This window comes from Pyrus communis, chromosome 7, assembly GCF_041283825.1.
Source record: "Pyrus communis isolate YQ-2024b chromosome 7, ASM4128382v1, whole genome shotgun sequence".
Classification (NCBI taxonomy): domain Eukaryota; kingdom Viridiplantae; phylum Streptophyta; class Magnoliopsida; order Rosales; family Rosaceae; genus Pyrus; species Pyrus communis.
Window position 1 is genome coordinate 899,894 of NC_142571.1, and position 21,851 is coordinate 921,744.

General features: G+C 36.2%; 3 protein-coding genes and 1 pseudogene across 10 annotated transcripts in view; 2 read left to right on the forward strand and 2 right to left on the reverse strand.

Moving 5' to 3' along the window:
• LOC137733938 (uncharacterized) overlaps positions 1-21,851 on the reverse strand; it is a 54,949-nt gene that overhangs the window by 29,667 nt on the left and 3,431 nt on the right. The gene's annotated exons all lie outside the window — the stretch shown is intronic.
• Positions 145-21,824, reverse strand: LOC137733933 (short-chain dehydrogenase/reductase 2b). 4 transcript variants are annotated; one of them, XM_088697271.1, is made up of 6 exons: positions 4,650-5,004; positions 4,445-4,552; positions 1,764-2,010; positions 1,374-1,451; positions 811-987; positions 145-699 (listed from the first exon to the last, which is right to left on the reverse strand). In XM_088697271.1, the coding sequence occupies exons 2-6, from the start codon at positions 4,459-4,461 to the stop codon at positions 322-324; spliced, it is 897 nt and encodes a 298-aa protein (XP_088553397.1). In that variant the 5' UTR covers positions 4,462-4,552; positions 4,650-5,004; the 3' UTR covers positions 145-321. The 4 variants fall into 4 exon arrangements, with proteins under 4 accessions (XP_088553397.1, XP_088553398.1, XP_088553396.1 ...); XM_088697272.1 differs by lacking the exons at positions 4,445-4,552; positions 4,650-5,004 and adding an exon at positions 21,770-21,824; XM_088697270.1 differs by lacking the exons at positions 4,445-4,552; positions 4,650-5,004 and adding an exon at positions 3,397-3,688.
• On the forward strand, positions 9,315-11,688 carry LOC137733934 (peptidyl-prolyl cis-trans isomerase FKBP42-like; annotated as a pseudogene). The gene is made up of 6 exons (XR_015964392.1): positions 9,315-9,526; positions 10,090-10,263; positions 10,566-10,655; positions 10,896-11,080; positions 11,153-11,320; positions 11,477-11,688. The product of XR_015964392.1 is annotated as a peptidyl-prolyl cis-trans isomerase FKBP42-like (transcript).
• Positions 17,453-21,083, forward strand: LOC137733932 (disease resistance protein RGA2-like). Of its 2 annotated transcripts, none has more exons than XM_088697267.1 (3): positions 17,453-17,902; positions 18,208-20,722; positions 20,874-21,083. In XM_088697267.1, exons 1-2 carry the CDS (start codon positions 17,600-17,602, stop codon positions 20,719-20,721), a joined length of 2,817 nt encoding a protein of 938 aa, XP_088553393.1. In that variant the 5' UTR covers positions 17,453-17,599; the 3' UTR covers position 20,722; positions 20,874-21,083. The 2 variants fall into 2 exon arrangements, with proteins under 2 accessions (XP_088553393.1, XP_088553392.1); XM_088697266.1 differs by having other exon boundaries at positions 20,886-21,083.

A 21,851-nucleotide genomic window follows, 5' to 3' on the forward strand; every position in this document is an offset into this window, starting at 1 on the left:
AGACGAGCTATGAGTGAGGTACTGGCTTATGCATGCTTAATTCTTTTTCACGCCTTGCTTAATTTGTTTTTTCCTTTTTTACTTCTGTAGTTGGAACAATTTGTTTAGAGTTAAATAGTGCTCTGCAAGGAAAACCTCTGGAAGTGGAAACCATGCGTTCTCGTTTTGCAAGGTGTGGCTGATCACCAGGTTCCAGCAACAAGAACATGGTAATTTTTTTAGGATATATTGTTCGTCTACGAAAATTCAAAGATTATTATCTCATCATTGCATACAGAAAAAAGGATATTTATTCCATGAAATTGAAAGATTCTGTTATCCTCAAAAGGGTGAGACTTCTTGTTCATAGAAGTAATGGCCAGAAGGGCTGCCATTTGTTACCATTGCTAGCCTCACAACACTTTCAGCACCTTCGTCTATTGTTAATATTCCGGTATTGAAGTTCAAATCTGTTTTGACAAATCCAGGGCTTACAGAGTTGATGCAGATATTCGGGTACTGCTTGGCCATGATCCGCGTGAAAGCGTTTATGGCTGCTTTTGAGAGTATATAGGCAGAGAGGGAAGCAGGCCATCCTCTGGTTTCTAGCATATCTTCTTTGAAGTCTTTTAGAAACTCGCTCAAAACCTCGTCTATTCTGTCTTCTGTGAGTTTTTCGGCATCACTTAACAACCCTTTAGCCCATCCATTTGGGATATGCTGAAACAAAACATGCATGCCAACAGAATTTCAGTTTTCCCAATTATGGAAGACATTTGATCTTGAAACAGAAATACGATGAGATGCCAAAAGTATGAAAAATCTTCGCACCTTTAACAATCCCATGCCAGAAGAAAGACTGACAACTGTTGGTGAATCAGATAGCTGGAGGAGGGGAAGCAGTGCTTTGGTCATTTTCTTGGAACCATAGAAGTTTGTTCTCACGCATACTTCAGCTAACTCGTACGTTTGAGTCATTATTTCACTCCAATTGACTCCCACACCATCCTGCATCAAGGAAAAGAAAGATTTCATTTTGCCATTGTGCATTTTTGAATGAAAGATTTATGGCACTTAGCCATACCTATAAGGAAAGTTCTCTTCACTCACCCATTTTTAACTCTCACACGCCCTTGTTAATTTTTGGTCACTGATCTTTTTCAATTCATTCGATCCGACGACAAAAAATTGAAAGGAGTGTGTGAGAAGTAAAAATGGGTGTGTGGATAGCACTACTCAACCTACAAATTTGACAATGTAAGGACCCATCTTATAACCATTTCAGTTTTCAGTTTTCAGAAAATAAAAATGTAAAACCAAAAACTGAAAACTGAAAGCCAAATTTTGAAAACTCAAGATAAGTTGGATTTTAAATAGTGAATAACGAGACTTACCCTAGCAACACCAGAAGCTACAGCAGCTCTGAAAGCTTCAGGGTCTGCAATGGTTCCTCTAACCCCTGCATTGTTTACCTGTGGAAGTTCCGAAACATTTCATCTTTTTTCAATCCCAACAAAATATTAAGACCCTTCATCGTACTTACCGATTTTCTGTCTTATTTTAAGCTGAATTACGAAGCGACTCAGTTAAAATTTACAACGCAGTGGATAAGTGAAAATTTTCAATAGGGTTCACATAATTATCTTGAAATATTAGTATCATATAGAGTTGGCGAATAAGGTCCGTTCATTAAAAATTTTAAAATTCACAACAAAAAAATGGCAAAAAAGAAAGTACTCATTCAGAACAGGAAGTTTGATTATAAAAATGGTTTCGAATCATACCAAGATATCTAGTTTCCCGAATTGGGTTTTGACAAAATCAGCTAGGGAAGCAACACTAGCAGGATCCGTTACATCAAGCTGATGAAAAACCACAAGGTCAAAGAGGCCACACTCTTTCAAAATTTCAATAGCTTCAAGACCCATTTTCTCATCTAAAGCAGTTAACACCACCATGATCCCATTTGCTGCCAACTTCTTAACTGTTCCGAATCCAATCCCCTGATTCGAGCCTGCGACAACCGCATACCTGACAAAATCAAAACCTCATTTCACTAAAAATCAATTAAGATACATGTGTCACAGTATCCAACAAGCATCCATCAATTATTGAATAAGTTTGGCTTAAGTGAATGCAAATCTGGCTGTACTCCTCTTGTTGCTATTGACAAATTGAGCAAAGAAGATGGAAGCGGCCCAGCAAGTGAAGAGCAATATAGGAAGATTGTGGGCAGTCTGTTATATCTTAATGCTACTAGGCCATATATGATGTATGCAGCTAGCTTACTTGCTAGATATATGCATTGCCCTACAAATAAGTACCATGGGACTGCCAAGAGAGTGCTTAGGTATGTCAAAGGAACACTAGATTATTGACTGAATTATGAAAAGGGGAAGAATGCAATACTGATTGGATACTGTGGCAGTGATTGGAGAGGTTCAATTGATGATAGCAAAAGTACATCAGGCTATGCATTTCCCCTTGGGAGTAGAGTCTTCTCATGGGCATTTGTTAAGCAAAATTGTGTTGCACTTTCAACTGCAGAGGTAGAGTACATCAGAAGCCACAGCTCAGGCTACATGGCTTAGGTTTGTTCCGGAGGATTTTGGAGAGTTGCAAACTGAAGCAACTCCTTTTTAGTGTGACAATACAATTGCAATCTCTATAACCAAGAATCCAGTATTTCATCAAAAGACAAAGCATATTGATAGAAGGTATCACTTCATCAAGGATGCTTTGCAGCAAGGAATTGTTGATTTGGTCTACTGTCCTACCAAAGAACAAGTGGTAGACATTTTTACTAAAGCTCTGCCAAAGGAGAGGTTCAACTATCTCAAAGATAAGCTTGCAGTCATATCAGCTCAACGCTTCAAGGTGAATGTTAGTGTATAAGCCATGAGCTGATTTTAAGTTAGTTGAAATAAGCCTTGCATTTAGTTGTGTATTCACTATGGTTAAAATTACCAAGTGTAGGGCTCATGTTGTAATTTTGTCTAAGTGACATATGGATGAATCACCTTGAATCCGGCTAGATGTGCGGCTGAGATCTTTTGATGTAATGGTGAGATTCCATTAGCATAACTAACCGTTATGCAGTGCACGATTGTGTGTGCTAGTGTGAGAATAAAAGAAAACATTCCTCTGTGATTTTGCAGAGAGAAAGAGAAGCATCCATCACTATCTCTATTTCTGTGATTTTTCTTTCTTCCTTCTTCGATTCATACACTCTCATGCTTAAACTTTTAACACCTTGGAGAAATTCTCATAAATAAACCGTTGTATACAACATTTCACAAACATGAGAGTAGGGTTGTATGCAACACTTTATGTACAAGAAATTTCATTACTGTTGGTGTGGCCAAAAGGTCTGATGCGTGAAGCTTCAAAAACATGAGGGAAGTAGTAGGTACTTACCTCTTTGCCGCTTCTGCCATCGGTGATGAGCTTTCAGATTTGCTTTCTGACTTCTATGTAACATGGCCTTTGTTTTTAAAGTCATTCTGTCCTTGTAACTTCTGTTAATATATTCAACTTTTGATCTTCATTCTTAGGTGTTTGTCTTCTTTTGATGGTAGAATATTTTTTAGCCCTCTTGTCTTTGATTAAGCAAATCAAGGTCGCCTCTTACACATGTAATGCCAAGGGGTGCTCCGGAGTACTCGGCGCTCCAGATATTTTAATCCTTAAATTTTGATTTTTGTATCAAATTTATTATACATTTTAATCCTTAAATTTTGATTTTTGTATCAAATTTATAGTATAATGTCAAGTTTATCCTCCCTCCGGGCCGACCAATAGCTTGAGTTTATTGCTAATTACTATATTACTGAAGGATCCTAACTATGGAGAAGCAGCCATATTCAAAACACTTCTTCGTCCGAATATGAAAATGCGACAAAACTAGTCGTTGAGAACTTCCTTCTGGTATATGTAGAGGTTGCCCTTGAGCAATTGAGAAATTGAAATGTTTGGGTAAGAGGGATATCTAAGTCTCAAGGAATTGAGGTCAAGTTATTAAGAAATAGATTAAAAATTGTTAGATAGAACTAATAGGAGGAATTATAAATGCCCTTCATAATTAACTACGACCTACTTCGTCAGAATATTCTTACTGTCTGGTTGGTCTACGCAATTCAATAAACTGTTTGTCCTGAGTGTTTTTTTACCCTCGGTGCCAATACGAGGCTTGAGAGCAATAATGTGAGCGAGTGTTGGTAGTCAACAGAAGAAATGATCATTTTCAAAGGAATCAAAAATTTCGCATCAGCAAAAACAGCAAAAAAAAAAAAAAAAAACAAGAACATTATTATTTTCCAACAGAAAAATCATATAAAAGTCAATGCTTTCACAGAAAAATCTCTAAAACCCACAAACCCACAAAAAAAAAAAATCATACAGAAATCTCACCGTGCTCAGATATACTAATTAAGATTAAGGGGTTTATATGAGCAAGATCACATACAAACTTGGAAATGCCATACAATCCAAACCCACTTCCAATATCAGCCACAACGAAATGAGGCCGTATCCGCCCAGCCAGAACCTTCTCGATAACCTCCTTCACCGCAACCTATCAATTCCAACACTGAACTTGAGAAAATGTGCGAGAAAATTTGAGCTTGCGATTTTCTCGGAAACCGAACAGGGGTCTAGACTCTAAACCAAACCTTAGGCGAGGGGTGGAGAGAGAGAGAGAGCAGAGGCGAGCTTCGGGCTAGCGAGGATTCGGCTGCAGATTTGGTTCCAAGATTTGCTAACGCAAGCCGCTGATGCGAAGGATAAGCCGGGTAGGTGCGAGAGAATGTCGTCGAAAAGGTCATCGAGGAGGGAGAGGGGAAGAAGCGGTGAAGAAGCAGAAGGCAATGAGTAGTCGAAGCGGAGCATCCACCGACGCAGAAAAGCACCGCTGGACAGATACATTCGTTTTTAAAGGAATGGCAAACTTGTAAATAAATTGAAATCAAACCCCAAAACACTGTCGTTAGGTACAGTGCAGTCCATCCCCTTGTCACGAGAAGCCAAACAAGAGATTGAAAACTCAAAGCAGCACAACCAACCTAATTCTTATGACATGGTGTTTGTGGTTTCTAAATATATATTATATGAGAAAAGTGATTTTTGCCTTTTTTTTTTATATATTTAATTAAACTGATTAAAGAATAATTAAAGAACAAAAAGGAGCAGCGGATGAGTGCCTTGTGCAGTTGACACATAAGGTGATGGTAACAAGTAGTCTCATAGGGTAGGTTTGATTGCTCTTATAGAGTAGGTTTAATTTTACTCCACATTTCTCGCTTATCCATCTCATTACTCGTAATCGGGTCATGAGTAGTGTGAACCCAACATTCACACAACGTAACATCTTCAATGAGCTTTCACAAAGTCAATTTTTTCTCTCAAAGTGTACAAAATATTCAAATGTAGAAAATGTAGAAAGTGTAGAAAATATTGAAATGTGGTGTAAGGTGGAAGATGAGAGTTAGGTATTTATAGAAGAAAAAAAAAATATTTAAAATTTTTCTGTATTTTTAAAAAAATATTCATAATTTTTAATAAATTTTAATGTTGTTAATTAATCTGGATCGTTGGATTTGAAAAATATTCAAATCCAACAGCCAACGAGTTGTCACGAGGCCAATGGTCAAAATTATGACCGTTGGGCCTTTTTTTTTTTTTTTGGTGAAAAAAACATGGACTGTTGATCTGTAATCGGACGGTCCATTTCAAAAGTCAAATTTAAAATTTTTTTACCGTTGGAAATCCAACGACACTGAGGAGGGCTACGTAGCCCTAATCCGGGTGAACACATGTGGGCTGACAAGCAAGCCCCGCCGCCTGCACCTTTGTCTCCTACTCGCGCCCAGTCACGAGTGTGCTGCACACGCCAGCCAAATAGGCCGGCCTCTGGGTCTATCTGAAATGGGCTGGTCTGTTGCCTGGCTTGGGTTGGATGCCAGGCTGTTTTGCGGAGCACTTTGACAGGATGAAACTGATTAAAGAATAATTAAAGAACAAAAAGGAGCAGCAGGTGAGTGCCTTGTGCAGTTGACACATAAGGTGATGGTAACATCCTGTACATTTCTTTAAAGATGGAACGAGTAGTCTCACAGGGTAGGTTTGATTGCTCTTATATTGTGCCGGTAGGAGATAGTCCTGTTCTTGACGTGATGGCCGTGATGTTAGAAAACATGTCTAACATTACGGTTATGGCTAGAACTTTGATTTCTACTCTTTACCGTACTAGTCAAGTTTTACTGAAGTGATTCTAAGAAAAACCGGTATAAAAAAAAGTTGGGAGTTATTTTTGTGTTTGTTAAACATTCAGTTTCAGTTTTTTTTTTCACAGTTTTGGATGAAAAAAAAAACCAAAAACAAGAAGCTGCAAAACTTAACTTTGAAAAATCAGCTTTTTTCATATCTATTTTACATAAAAGTTTACCAAACATTATAATACTGTTTTTTTTTTTAAAAAAGCATTTTTACAAAAAAGTTTACCAAACACTCTGCTACTTTATTTTACAGCTGTTTATTCTCATAGCATAGTAGAAGCAATTTTTTTTTAAAGCACAGTAATACCAAACCAGCCCTTAAGGTGATGAGGATGCTTTAAGGTCACCTTCTACTATAGAAAAATCAAATCGACCCTGGTACAAATGTTGCAGTGGAAAGTTTAAGCATAATAAGCATTGATTAGCTTTTAGAGTCGGTAAGTGAGGCCGCTCACACACTGTTGCTGGTTTGTGGCCTTTGTAGAAACCAGACAGAAAATAAGTAAATCAATGGACATTACATCAAGTCGAACATTGTGCTAAGTAAGAGAGCGATTCGTGTGCAGGTTTTGGAGACAACACATCAAGTTGGAAGATTATCAGTCTCAGTTGCTACAAATATGCCTTACATGGAAATGGTTGGCCAGTGTGAGGCCATTCAAACGAGGAAGCAGCAGAAGTTGTCGACATTTATAGTTTCCCAGCAGAGACAAGAAAGTTTGATTAGATTTTCTAATGATTGCAACCAGGAAAAGGAAACTCTATCTGTTGTTCCGTTGGGCACTCCTACGGTATTTTCTTTAGCATACACTATATGGGAAAGTTATAAATTCAATCCTTTTATTTTGCATTGCATGCATACTGTGTTTTTAGCATATTCTGAGTTTCCGAAAACCATCTGGGACCGCAAAGTGGAAATCCATTCCTTGAATCAAGTGCTATTTCACTCAACCAATCTGTTGGCAATGGCTCTTCGATACTTTGCATAACTGAGTATCAACCATATCCACACTTTCAGCTACTGGCATCAAGCCCCTACGATAACTTTTTAAAGGCTGCAGGTTGTTGATCCGTGTAGAGAAAGTTCGATAGCCTTTGTAGCACGTAAGAAATTTGAGTGTTAACAACAATGGAGCGAGCGACAGTTGTATCTGCAACAAGTTTGTGTTGCTCCCGATTCAGCCAGCCTTGGTTTCTCTTCATATCTCTACTGACCGACTGCATTCATTTATTCATCAATGGTTGATAGGGAGGTTCATTTTATGCGTCTTTTGGTCTCTCCCTCGCTTTACATGTTTGATATTGTAAAGTAAGAGTTTTGCTTACCCACACATATTTTTCTTCCCAACCATTCACTAGTGAAAAAGAAAATGTGCGGGAAAAAAATTTCATGTAAAGTATAAAGATGTGAAATAAGTAAATTTCATTTTCGTACCTTCAGTGTGAAGTGAAAGCATGTTAATTTGTGTATAAAAATTACTTAATTTTGTGTAAAAGAGGAAAGAACTTTATTGAGATTCAGTTATGATGTAAACGATCAGGCTTTCGAAGTTTCGCTACAACTACAGAGCATACTAAGAATTTGAGTAAGAAGGAATACACAAGCTTTGAGGATAACCATGTTTGAGGCACCTACATGATACCACCAAAACTAAAGGCTTTACTCTAATCAGGATCTTTACCAAGGATGACTCAAACAAAGATATTTGCTCAAGAAGAGAAGTTTATACAAAGAATCGATTTCCATTCAAGTCTGCCTACTTACATAGAATACACACATATTTATAGGCTTAGGAGGAACCCTCTCGAACCTCACCTAAAACTATTTGGATACAAGAGGCGTCATCCTTTTTATCCCTTACATAAGATAAGGAGAGATCTTCTCTACATCACAATTAACAATGTTTGACTTAACACTCAAACTAGTCTAGATAAGATTCCTTACTTTATAACACATCAAATACTATTCTAGTGGGGCAACTTATTGTCCAACAACGTAATTTTGGATACTGATCTTAGAACACTAAAATTGTAAGTTATTAGCTAATGGCAAAATGACATGCTCAAAAGGATGAGAGTAAAAACAGTATAGAATGTGACTGTGTATTTTGACTAAGACTTTATTTCTGAGTATACTGATAATTTATAGTTTTAGTTGGAGCATTTTTCATGATAAAAAGAGTTGAGCAGGGGTAGCTGCCTACGTTCATGTCTAAATGTATCAAATAAATAGACCGTCATCATAAACATGTCCAAATGTATCAAATAAAGGAGGGTGGATGGGCAAAGGCTATTTGAGCACAACAGATTTTGTTGAACAAATAATATTATCTGCACTAAGGGATGCGAGAGTGGGGAAATAGGCTTAGCCCAATAACCTAAGATCTCTCATTTAGAAGTGAAGAGTAATATCACTAGAATGTAATACTAAATGGCTGTGCACAAGAGATTTAAACTGGAAAGATTAATTAATTAAAGAAAGTGATATTCACGCACATATTTTTACCTCTCGCATACTCTTATTAATTTTTGGCTATTGATACTTTAATTCATTTAATCCGATGGTTGAAAATGAAGATGTGTGTGAGAGGTAAAAATGAATATGTGATAGCATTACCTTAATGAATTAATTAATTTGTTTCTCTCTAGAATCTTCTTCGATCATTGGAAACAAAACACAATACAGATTCTATTGGACTATGATTTTCTTCCCTCCTCTTCTCATCCATTTCCATTCCCTTTCCTCATATTCTCTTATTTTATCTTTTTCTTGCTATAAAAAATTAAAATAAGATATTGACGTGGCTTAACCGTAACCGTTCAAATAAGAGAGGATGGAAGGAGAGGGAAAAAAAGAGTTAAGAGAATCCTACTCCGATTCTATTACTCTCTCGCTTTTTCCTTTGGGGTGTGATATCCACATATCTATTTTTATTTCTTATACACCTTTTTAATTTACGACGGTCGGATCGGATGAATTGAGGAAGATTAATTGACAGAAATTAACAAGAATGTGTGAGAAGGAAAAAGGAATGAGAACTACATAACACACTCCTTCCCTTTTCTACTTTCTGTTTTCAGTTTGTTTCCCGAGAAAATTCCAAAGAAAACGAAACCCTTCCTAATTTTTGTTTTTGAATTCGAATCCAATTGCATTACATTTTGCGTCTTTGATTTGGGTATTTGTAGAATTTTGAGAAGACCCATTGGATTATAGAAGCTTGAAGTAATGGAGGATGTTCGGGAGCAGGCTGAGCAGGAAAGTCAACTACTTGGTATGTTTATTCATATTTTTGGCTTTAATTTCCAGTTCAAGTATTAAGTCACACTTTTTACGCTCAATCAAATCTTTCAGCTACACTCGGTTTCTGTAAAAGCAAATATATGTCAAATCTTAGACTCGTAGTAGGTTTTCAGCTTCAATTAAATGTCAAATTAACCTGATAAGCGGGGTTTCGAGTGATTTAGTTGGACTAAATGAATACATGGAGATGTTTTCTTCAAGAACAATTCTTCTATCGGTCATTATTGAGCCAGAAACTTATTGTTTTTATTGACTAATTGATAAGATTTCAGAAATAATTTGTATATCGAGAAGGTAGACATTATGACAAAGTACACTGATTCATCGTTCCTTCATGCTTTTATGTTGAGTAACTCAGAAATCCTGTGTTCCAAAACTCATGTAGTACAAGTGGGGATGGCAGCTATGTAGTACCTGTATAATGTGCAAGGGAAAGGGGAAGATTGTCGTTCCCCTCTGCGTATGAGTGAGTTAGATTTCCAAATAATCATATATTAATATAGACTACTACTCATATTTTCATCTTGTTTGTAGGTCAAGATGGTGAAAATGAAACAGTAACTGAACATGGTACCTTCGTTCGTGTCAGAAGATGCTAATGGCCCCCAAAAGTTGATTCTAAGGTGGAAATCCTTCACGAGAAAGTCACAAATCAAATCATTAAGGAAGGTCATGGTCAAATACCATCCAAGTATTCAACATGCTTCTGTAAGTGTCAAGTGGTTTCCTTTTTGGTAGTGCTGTGCTGTGTACATTAGTTGAAAATCTAAGAATTGTTATGTGTGCATGTGTTTGTTAGTATGGGATGGGAGTAAGACATGAATGAGCTTGTGGCTTGCAAACAGACACACAACATCCACGTTCACAAAGTTGTGTATGTATATGGGAGAATTAAATGTGCATGCATTAAAGTTTATAAAAGGGATGCCTAAGATACATGTAGAAATATCTTGCAGTGAATTTTTACTCTGGTTTTTTCAATCACTGAGTGATTGGCATATGTGTGATAGTACCTTACAGAGCATGGACTGAGAGCACGGGACACAAGTTTGAAGACACATGGGATGAACAACGACCACTTGAAATTATTTTAGGAAAAGGTATTAGCCTTGCCGAGTAGTCTGTTACTTTTTATATATACAAAGTATATGCAAACGAGTTCTGGCATGTTCGTTGTTCAGTCTGCAATTAGTTTGTGATTTCTTTATTGCTTTTATTCTCTGTAATTCGTAATTACTTGTCATTCCAGATTATTTGGGTCCATAAGCATTTAAGCATTATCTAGGGGTATTCAATGGAATGGACTTCTTCTTAGTAGTGTATTTTTGTTACTGCAACAGAGAAAAAAGAAATGACTGGCTTGGCTGTTGGGGTGTCCAGCATGAAATCTGGAGAGCATGCCCTATTACATGTAGGCTGGGAGTCGGGGTATGGGAAAGAAGGGAGCTTTTCTTTTCCGAATGTTCCACCATTGGCAGATATATCATATGAAGTTGAACTTATTGGATTTGATGAAACCAAAGAAGTAAGTTCCTCACTTGCTTTCAAATGTCTTCCCAAGTAGTTACCAATTGAAGTTTCAGAATCTCTTTTCCAGGGATTTGCTTCGGTAATATAGTACCATGTATATTTGTGGGTTTTGCCTTTCATCGGGGAAAGCTCAGAGTGACATGACTGTGGAGGAAAGGATTGGAGCAGCAGATAGAAGAAGGATGAATGGAAATGCTTTATTTAAAGAGTAAAAACCAGAGGAGGCAATGCAATGGTATGAAATGGTTACGCGCTTGTAATGCTTACATATTTTATTTATGGCTGATGAGCTTTTGAGTTGTCCAGTCTCTTTTTTGTATTTCCTCTCTGACAAGATTCTAGTGGGTTTTCTCAGGCTATAGCGTATATGGGTGACAACTTCATGTTCCAGTTGTTTGGGAAGTACAGGGACATGGCTTTGGCTGTTAAAAATCCATGCCACCTTAACATGGCAGCGTCTTTTATAAAGCGCAAGCGTTATGAAGAAGCCATTGGACAATGCAGTATTGTAAGTGTAATGCTATCACAAGAAAGTCATCTAATTTTGTGTGTTCAGCGATTGTGCTATTCATCATTAGACACTAGAAAGTTGGGTTTGGAGGTTTATTTGTGAGCATAACTGCATCCCAAAAGTTTCAATATTCATTCACTTTAACCTGCCATTTTGGATTGCCGTAGAAAATGAAAATGTTCTTAGTATGGACCCGTGAAAATTTCTAGGCTCAAGGGCACAATTCTTCAGTTAATAGTCGAATTTTAGGTCCTATGCGACTCTTATGATCTCTTTGGTATGTTACTGTGCATGCTTCATCATGTTGTTCAAACTAAACGTCAAAGCGCTATTTAGGCGAGGAAAAGCCAGAGCAGAGCTTGGGCAGACAGATGTTGCGCGGTAAGACTTTCTAGAGGCATGCAAATTTGCACCTCAAGACAAAGCTATTGCAAGAGAGTTACGTCTGCTTGCTGAACACGACAAGGTTGTTTATCAGAAACAAAAAGAAATCTACAAGGGAATTTTCGGACCAACCCCAGAACCTAAACCCAAACGGGATAATTGGTTGATCATCTTTTGGCACTGGCTGTTGTCATTGTTCTATCGTCTCTTCAGGTGCGAAAGGCATAAAGCTGAGTAGTCAAAGATCTTAAGCTCTTGAATTGCATGATAAATGAGGAAATTCGTATGTTGAACTTGCTAATAAGCAAGACTATGAAATGTAACCCTGAATGTTCACTCATTTACATCTCGGGAGGGAGTTTAGATGCCAATAGTTTTATCCGGGCACAAAGATACGGTGATCAAATTAAAGTATTGAACTGTTCTAAGCTGTTAACAAGAGTTTTATCTCATTTTTGCTTTGCTTATTGAGTTTTCGGTTGTGAATTTTCTGTAACCACCATAATCTTTTAGATGGTGTGTAAAACGGGTCAATTTGTTTCTTTGAAGTGCTTCTTGTTTCTTTAGTTTATCTTTGGCCGGAGAGTATTGTTTCTTTTTTAACAAATTAGGGGTCTATGTGGATAGAGTGATTTAAACAAGGATTTGAATTTTTACAACAATATTGAGTTAATTAAGAAGAACTATTAGACTAGTAGTGATATTTTTGAGGAAAAACGGAATTAGATTCCTTCTCCATTGGTTCTGAAGTTTAATAGTTTAATAATAATTTTTGAGAAATGAAAATATAATATAGTTTGTGTGGTGGAGGGAGGGGAAGCTGGTGTTTGAAAATATAGTATAGTTTTGTTGATATCTTTTGGCACTGGCTGTTGTCATTGTTCTATCGTCTCTTTAGGCACGAAGGGCATAAAGCTGAGTAGTCAAAGATCTTAAGCTCTTGAATTGTATGATAAATGAGGAAATTCGTGTATTGAACTTGCTAATAAACAAGACTATGAAATGCGACCCTGAAGATTCACTCATTTACGTCTCATGAAAGAGTTTAGATGCCAATAGTTTTATCCGGGAATAAGGATACGGTGATCAAATTAAAGTATTGAACTGTTCTAAGCTATTAACAAGAATTTTATCTTATTTTCGCTTTGCTTACTGAGTTTTCGATTGTGAATTTTCTGTCACCACCATAATCTTTTAGATGGTGTGTAAAACGGGTCAATTTTGAGGATGAGATGAAAAAGGTGGAGAGGAAGTCGGAAATGCAGACAAAGAAGATGAAACTCTTTTCTTTTTTTTTTTTTTTTCAGTTTTGAGGATGAGATGGATCCAATGAGCTTACCATATTATTAGAGAAATCGAAAAGACTAGGAGAATAATCTATAATGTCTGGTTCTCTAATGTTGATTAGGAATCTGGGGCAATAATGTAATTTCAAACCTCGCCTACAAAGTAAGTTTTGATGTTTTTTTTTTTTTTTCAAACCTCGCCTGCATATCATCATAGCATTTCTAATTTAAAAATAAATTAAAAAACCCACTTTTTCTCTTTTCTATACATTTTCCTTTTAAAATTTTTATATTTACACGCGCATAATGCATGGGCTCCATTTAATTCTCTATAAATAAAGCATATCATGTTTTAGTAGGCGCATGAAATTGAAGAATCATACATAAGGGATCCCCTTCACCAAATCCTACCCATCAACTAATCTGAACCCTTGAAATTTGATTCAACAGCTAAAAACATGAGTCCATTTTAAAAGTTATAATAACTTTAGCCGTTAGATCAAATTTTAAGGATCCAGATCGATTGATGGGAAGAATTTGGTAGAAGAGATTAGGAGATGATCCCCTTCCATAAATAAGCATGTCATATTATGTGAAATCATAAAAATATTGGATTGAGGTTTGAAATTTCCTCTTTCAAATGGACCCCAATTTTCTACTTCCCTAGTCGAACAAAGTTTGTTTTTGCCGTAACTTGTGGAAAAGGGATATAATATGTTAACCATTCAGAACTTGTGGAAAAGGGATATAATGTGTTAACCATTCAAGTTATTCTTTAATTAAAAGTTATTCTTTAATTAAAGTGGAATGGGAATGAGTCTGTTAACCATTCAAGTTATTCTTTAATTAAAAGTTATTCTTTAATTAAAGTGGAATGGGAATGAGTCTGTTAACCATTCAAGTTATTCTTTAATTAAAGTGGAATGGGAATGAGCTTACCATATTATTAGAGAAATCGAAAAGACTATGAGAATAATCTATAATGTCTGGTTCTCTAATATTGATTAGGAATCTGGGGTAATAATGTAATTTCATACAAAGTAAGTTTTGATGTTTTTTTTTTTCAAATCTCGCTTACATATCATTATAGCATTTCTAATTTAAAAATAAATAAAAAAAACCCACTTTTTCTCTTTCTATACATTCTCCTTTTAAAATTTTTATATTGACACGCGCATAATGCATGGGCTCCAATTAATTCTCCAGAAATAAAGCATACCATGTTTTAGTAGGCGCATGAAATTGAAGAATCATAAATAAGGGATCCCCTTCACCAAATCCTACCAATCAACTAATCCGAACCCTTGAAATTTGATCCAACAGCTAAAAACATGAGCCCACTTTAAAAGTTACAATAACTTTAACCGTTTGATCAAATTTTAAGGGTCCAGATCGATTGATGGGGAGGATTTGGTAGAAGAGATCAGGAAATGATCCTTTTCCATAAATAAGCATGCCATATTATGTGAAATCATAAAAATATTGGATTGAGGTTTGAAATTTCCTCTTTCAAATGGACCCCAATTTTCTACTTCCCTAGTCGAACAAAATTTGTTTTTGCCTTAACTTGTGGAAAAGGGATATAATATGTTAACCATTCAGAACTTGTGGAAAAGGGATATAATGTGTTAACCATTCAAGTTATTCTTTAATTAAAGTGGAATGGGAATGAGTGTGTTAATCATTCGAGTTATTCTTTAATTAAAGGGGAATGGCATATGTAAAGACACAGCTATTGCAAGAGAGTTACGTCTGCTTGCTGATCACGACAAGGGTGTTTATCAGAAACAAAAAGAAATCTACAAGGGAATTTTCGGACCAACCCCAGAACCTAAACCCAAACGGGATAATTGGTTGATCATCTTTTGGCACTGGCTGTTGTCATTGTTCTATCGTCTCTTCAGGTGCGAAAGGCATAAAGCTGAGTAGTCAAAGATCTTAAGCTCTTGAATTGCATGATAAATGAGGAAATTCGTATGTTGAACTTGCTAATAAGCAAGACTATGAAAATGTAACCATGAAGGTTCACTCATTTACATCTCGGGAGGGAGTTTAGATGCCAATAGTTTTATCCGGGCACAAAGATACGGTGATCAAATTAAAGTATTGAACTGTTCTAAGCTGTTAACAAGAGTTTTATCTCATTTTCGCTTTGCTTATTGAGTTTTCGGTTGTGAATTTTCTGTAACCACCATAATCTTTTAGATGGTATGTAAAATGGGTCAATTTGTTTCTTTGAAGTGCTTCTTGTTTCTTTAGTTTATCTTTGGCCGGAGAATATTGTTTCTTTTTTAACAAATTAGGGGTCTATGTGGATAGAGTGATTTAAACAAGGATTTGAATTTTTACAACAATATTGAGTTAATTAAGAAGAACTATTAGACTAGTAGTGATATTTTTTGAGGAAAAACGGAATTAGATTCCTTCTCCATTGATTCTGAAGTTTAATAGTTTAATAATAATTTTTGAGAAATGAAAATATAATATAGTTTGTGTGGTGGAGGGAGGGGAAGCTGGTGTTTGAAAATATAGTATAGTTTTGTTGATATCTTTTGGCACTGGCTGTTGTCATTGTTCTATCGTCTCTTTAGGCACGAAGGGCATAAAGCTGAGTAGTCAAAGATCTTAAGCTCTTGAATTGTATGATAAATGAGGAAATTCGTGTATTGAACTTGCTAATAAACAAGACTATGAAATGCGACCCTGAAAATTCACTCATTTACGTCTCATGAAAGAGTTTAAATGCCAATAGTTTTATCCGGGAATAAGGATACGGTGATCAAATTAAAGTATTGAACTGTTCTAAGCTATTAACAAGAATTTTATCTCATTTTCGCTTTGCTTACTGAGTTTTCGATTGTGAATTTTCTGTCACCACCATAATCTTTTAGATGGTGTGTAAAACGGGTCAATTTGTTTCTTTGAAGTGCTTCTTGTTTCATTAGTTTATCTTTGGCCGGAGAATATTGTTTCTTTGTTAACAAATTAGGGGTCTATGTGGATGGAGTGATTTAAACATAAGGATTTGAAATTTTGCTAAAATATTGAGTTAATTAAGAAGAACTATTAGACTAGTAGTGAGGTCGTGGAATTGTTCCTGTTCTCACCTAAACTACTGGCTAACAAAATGCTCTTTGTCAATCAAAAGACAATTTGGTATTCTACAACAAAATAAAATCTTCAAGTGTTTTGGCTTTTTTTTTTTTTTTTTTTGGGGGGGGGGGGGGGGGGGGGGCGCGAAGAAAAAGGGGGAAGAAAAAGGCAGAGAGGAAGTCGGAAATGCAGACAAAGAAGACGAAACTCTTTTTTTTTTTTTTTTTTTTTTTTTTTTTTCAGTTTTGAGGATGAGATGGATCCAATGAGCTTACCATATTATTAGAGAAATCGAAAAGACTAGGAGAATAATCTATAATGTTTGGTTCTCTAACGTTGATTAGGAATCTGGGGCAATAATGTAATTTCATACAAAGTAAGTTTTGATGTTTTTTTTTTCTTTCAAACATCGCCTATATATCATCGTAGCATTTCTAATTTAAAAATAAATTAAAAAACCCACTTTTTCTCTTTTCTATACATTTTCCTTTTAAAATTTTTATATTTACACGCGCATAATGCATGGGCTCCATTTAATTCTCTATAAATAAAGCATATCATGTTTTAGTAGGCGCATGAAATTGAAGAATCATAAATAAGGGATCCCCTTCACCAAATCCTACCCATCAACTAATCTGAACCCTTGAAATTTGATCCAACAGTTAAAAACATGAGCCCATTTTAAAAGTTATAATAACTTTAGCCGTTAGATCAAATTTTAAGGGTCCAGATCGATTGATGGGAAGGATTTGGTAGAAGAGATCAGGAGATGATCCCCTTCCATAAATAAGCATGCCATATTATGTGAAATCATAAAAATATTGGATTGAGGTTGAAATTTCCTCTTTCAAATGGACCCCAATTTTCAACTTCCCTAGTCGAACAAAATCTGTTTTTGCCGTAATTTGTGGAAAAGGGATAGAATATGTTAACCATTCAGAACTTGTGGAAAAGGGATATAATGTGTTAACCATTCAAGTTATTCTTTAATTAAAAGTTATTCTTTAATTAAAGTGGAATGGGAATGAGTCTGTTAACCATTCAAGTTATTGTTTAATTAAAGTGGAATGGGAATGAGTGTGTTAATCATTCAAGTTATTCTTTAATTAAAGTGGAATGGTATATGTAAAGACGAGCAGGGACGAGCCATCGTTCACTACGCAAAACCCTATTCTCGTTTACAAGTTTCTACTTTAATTCACTTCACTTGCATGTGTTTTGCTTGTCCTGAATACAAGAAATGGCGGAAGGAGTTCTCTTCAACATTGCAGAACGGATCATTGTAAGGCTTGGAAACTGTGCTTTCCAAAAGATTGGATCGATTTGGGGTGTCCAAGATGAGCTCAACAAGCTCAAGGAGACCGTTGCTGGATTCCAAGATGTTCTCCTTGATGCTGAGCAAAAGCAAGCCAACAACAATGAAGTCAAGTTGTGGCTCCAAAGCGTAGAAGATGCAGTTTATGAAGCCGATGACGTGCTGGATGAGTTTAATACTGAAGTTCAGAGGAGACAAGTGATGCGTGACAATACTAAGCTGTCAAAGGTATGCCTCTTTTTTTTTTAGCTCAAATCAACCTGCTTTATGGTGAAAGATGAATCATTAGATCAAAGATATTAACAAGAGGATTCTAAAGGTTGCACCTCGTAGAACAATTTTAAAGTCACGTAAGCCTGTTGATAATCACCTATTAGGAGTACAATAGGTCTCTGAATAACTCATATTTAACTGCAACAAGTCTCCTACATTATTGTTTTGAATGTTTCGTATAACTTACCGTTACAAAACTCTATTAACTTATTAATACAGTTCTATCGAAATAATGATTGTTTCTACTCAAACTCTTACAGGTGCGCCTTTTCTTTTCTAGCTCAAATCAACTTGTTTTTGGGTTAGAGATGAGTCATAAGATAAAAGATATTAACAAGAGGCTTAGTGAGGTTGCATCCCGTAGACCCAGTGACTTAAACAATAATCGTGAAGATAGAAGATTTATATTGAGAGAGAGGCTCACTCACTCATTTGTCCCTAGGGAAAATATTATAGGGAGAGATGAAGATAAAATGGCAATTATCCAACTTTTGTTGTATCCCATCTCAACCGAGAATGTGTCAACCATTTCCATAGTTGGAATTGGAGGATTGGGGAAAAGTGCCCTTGCCCAAGTCATATTCAATGATGAGGTGATTCAAAAGCATTTTGAGTTGAAAATATGGATATGTGTCTCTAATATATTTGAGTTGGATATATTGGCCAAGAAAATCCTAAAAGCTGACGAGCTTGATAAGAAGCAGCGTGATAAGGTGGACCAGCTTGATATGGATCAGCTGCAAATTGATCTTAGAAAAAAAGTAGATGGGAAGAAATACCTACTTGTGTTGGATGATGTGTGGAATGAGGATCCACATAAGTGGTTTAGCTTGATGGACTTGTTAAAGTGTGGTGGAGAAGGTAGTAGAATATTAATAACCACTCGTACTAAAACCGTTGCGATGACATCACACACAACTAAACAGTACCCCTTAAGGGGTTTGAATGAAGTGCAAAGCTGGTCCTTATTTAAGAAAATGACTTTTCAAGATGGAAAAGAACCAGAGAATTCAACAAATAAGGCAGTTGGGATGGAGGTTGTAAGAAAATGTCAGGGAGTTCCACTCGCTATAAGGACGATAGGTGGGATGTTGCGCAACAAACATCATGAAATAGAATGGCTTAATTTCAAAGAAAGGAAACTTTCAAAAATAAGTCAAAAAGAAGATGATATTTTACCAACACTCAAACTAAGTTATGATGTGCTCCCATCACATTTGAAGCATTGTTTTGCTTATTGTAGCTTGTTCCCACCTGATTATGATATCTCTGTACCAAGATTGATTAGACTTTGGGTGGCACAAGGGTTCATCAAGTCATCCGACGAAAACGACTGTTTGGAGGATGTTGCATTTGACTATTACAGGGAATTGTTGTCCAGATCGTTTTTTCAAGAAGAAAAAACAAATGAGTTTGGTATAATAAGTTGTAAAATGCATGATCTCATGAATGAACTTGCAATCTCTGTGTCGGGGGTCAGAAGCATTGTAGTTGATCTAAACCGAAAGAATTTTGATGAAAAGCTTCGTCATGTATCTTTCAATTTTGATATTGATTTGTCGAAATGCGAAGTGCCAACATCCTTGCTAAAAGCAAGCAAGATACGAACCTTTCTTTTTCTTCGGCAACAAAGTTGGAGTGATCTCCAAAGTCCCTCAAGTAATGCATTTTATACTACAATTGTTTCAAATTTTAAGTCATTACGGATGTTGAGTCTCAATGCATTAGGAATTACAACATTACCTAATTGTCTTAAAAAAATGAAACATTTGAGATATCTTGATCTTAGTGGGAATCCCATGAAGAGACTTCCAGATTGGATGGTTGGACTTTCGAATTTGGAAACACTAGATCTCTCATACTGTAGGGATCTTGTGGAATTGCCTAGAGACATTAAAAAAATGATCAACTTGAGGCATCTCATCTTGGAAGGCTGTATTTGGTTGACTGGAATGCCACGTGGAATTAGTGAATTGAATGGTGTTCGTACATTGAATAGATTTGTTTTGAGCGAAAGCAATTGTTTGGGGAGGGGCGGTAGTGCTGGTCTTGCTGAGCTGGGGTCCCTTCAGGTATTAAGGGGACATTTAGAAATTTATAATTTGAGGCATGTGGTGTCAGAATCAAATGTTGGTACACCTCTCAAGGACAAACACCATCTCCATTCGTTGGAATTGTGCTGGATACCTCGAGAAGATGTAAGCGCAGTTGATGAGGAGGATATTATAAAGTCAATGGAAGTATTGCAACCCCATTCTAATCTAAAGCGGTTGTCGGTGAACGAGTACAGAGGTGTGAGGTTTGCGAGTTGGTTTTCTTCTCTCATAAATATTGTTAATCTCGAATTGTGGTTTTGTAAGAGATGCCAACGTCTTCCGCCCTTGGATCATTTGCCTTCCCTTAAGTCTCTTACAATGTTTGGGTTGGAGAAGTTGGAGTACATATCAGAGAATGAGAGCAGTAATAGTATGAGTGATGAGATGATGAGGATCTCATCCTTTCGCTCCCTGGAGTACCTTTATATAGCAGATTGCCCTGTTCTGAAGGGATGGTGGAGGGCCCACACTCATAACAGTGATGATTCTTCTTCATCAACGGAAAATTTGTCGTTGCCTTCTTTTTCCTGTCTTTCTACATTGAGGATCAAGAATTGTCGTAATCTAACTTCACTGCCAGAAGGGATTCGTGGACTCCCCTGTTTAAATACACTGGATATTCAGCAATGCCCCATGTTAAGCGAGATTGCTCACATCCCACACATTGACATTTATTAAGGTGCGTTTTCTAACATGTCTCAATTCACACTAGCCTAATTCAATACAAACTATGAAATATTCAAACGCCAATCTCATTTCTTAATTTTATTCTTCATTCATCATCACCAGCATTTTATTTCTCTTTAATTTCCTTCTTTTCAATGATATAGTCTTACGTGCAGTGTATGGAGCATCAACCATTTGGATTCAATATGCGATGGCCTTGTTTACTGCTTGATCAAGTTGTATATGATTTTGCTTTTGATTGTCGGGGTTTAGATACTATGTTCCCCCCATTGTATGTTTTTTCTTTAAGTAATATAATATGGGCGTGAGGGCCTAGCCCCCCAGCTTCGACTGGGTTCCAGCCCCTCTTTAAATATTTCTTTTTAATATTTGTTGATGTGAAGCAAAACAACCTTTTTCACGTTATAACATATAAGTCGCATAATTATTAATGCACTGGAGTAAAAAGAATTACCTCTATTAATTGTTAATGCACTGGAGTAACCAAATATTCTAAGACCGAAGGAACTCCAAAATCTACTCTGGATACAGCTCGGGACACAAATATTTGCTCCAAAACCCAAAATTAATCACAATAAACGCTACATTCTAAGTAAAGCAAATAAACTGATTATGTTTTGTCTAGTCACAAGGAAATTCATGACAACCGTTACAAAGACAAAAATATTTGTTGTTTTTCCTTAGTCCTCTCTCTATAAACAACTCAGGCAACTCTTAGTTTCTTTGTTTTCTTTTCCTCGACCAATCAAATGGTCTCCATAAGTCAAAACAAATTCTTCAAACGTACCGAACGTTTACTAATATTTTTCTTTTCTTTTCATTTTTCATCTACTCAATTGAACCGGTCTCTTAAGTTTTCTTAATCTGCAATCAAAATCCTTTGGTTTCTTAAGTTTTCAATCAGAATACATTGGTTTCTTGAGTTCTCTTTTCCATCTTCTATCCCGCATATCTAAGTTCATTATTACCCCACACCAGTTCGTACTTATAATATGATATAGGTTTTATTGCTAAGAACTAAAAAGGGAAAAGTAAGGACCTTGATATTCACACAGAGATCTTCCGTGTAGTTCTCTCGTATCTACAAACACAAACTTATCAACAGATTAGTAAAAGGAAAA

Excerpts from the sequence above, each read along its gene's own strand:
- LOC137733933 (XM_088697270.1), bottom strand. The coding sequence starts at position 3,416 with ATGGCAGAAGCGGCAAAGAG. Across the intron at positions 1,452-1,763 it reads TCGGGAAACTAGATATCTTG|GTAAACAATGCAGGGGTTAG; the intron begins GTATGATTCGAA and ends GAACTTCCACAG. Across the intron at positions 988-1,373 it reads TAGCTTCTGGTGTTGCTAGG|GATGGTGTGGGAGTCAATTG; the intron begins GTAAGTCTCGTT and ends TCCTTGATGCAG.
- LOC137733932 (XM_088697267.1), top strand. The coding sequence starts at position 17,600 with ATGGCGGAAGGAGTTCTCTTCAACATTGCAGAACGGATCATTGTAAGG. Across the intron at positions 17,903-18,207 it reads ACAATACTAAGCTGTCAAAG|GTGCGCCTTTTCTTTTCTAG; the intron begins GTATGCCTCTTT and ends AAACTCTTACAG.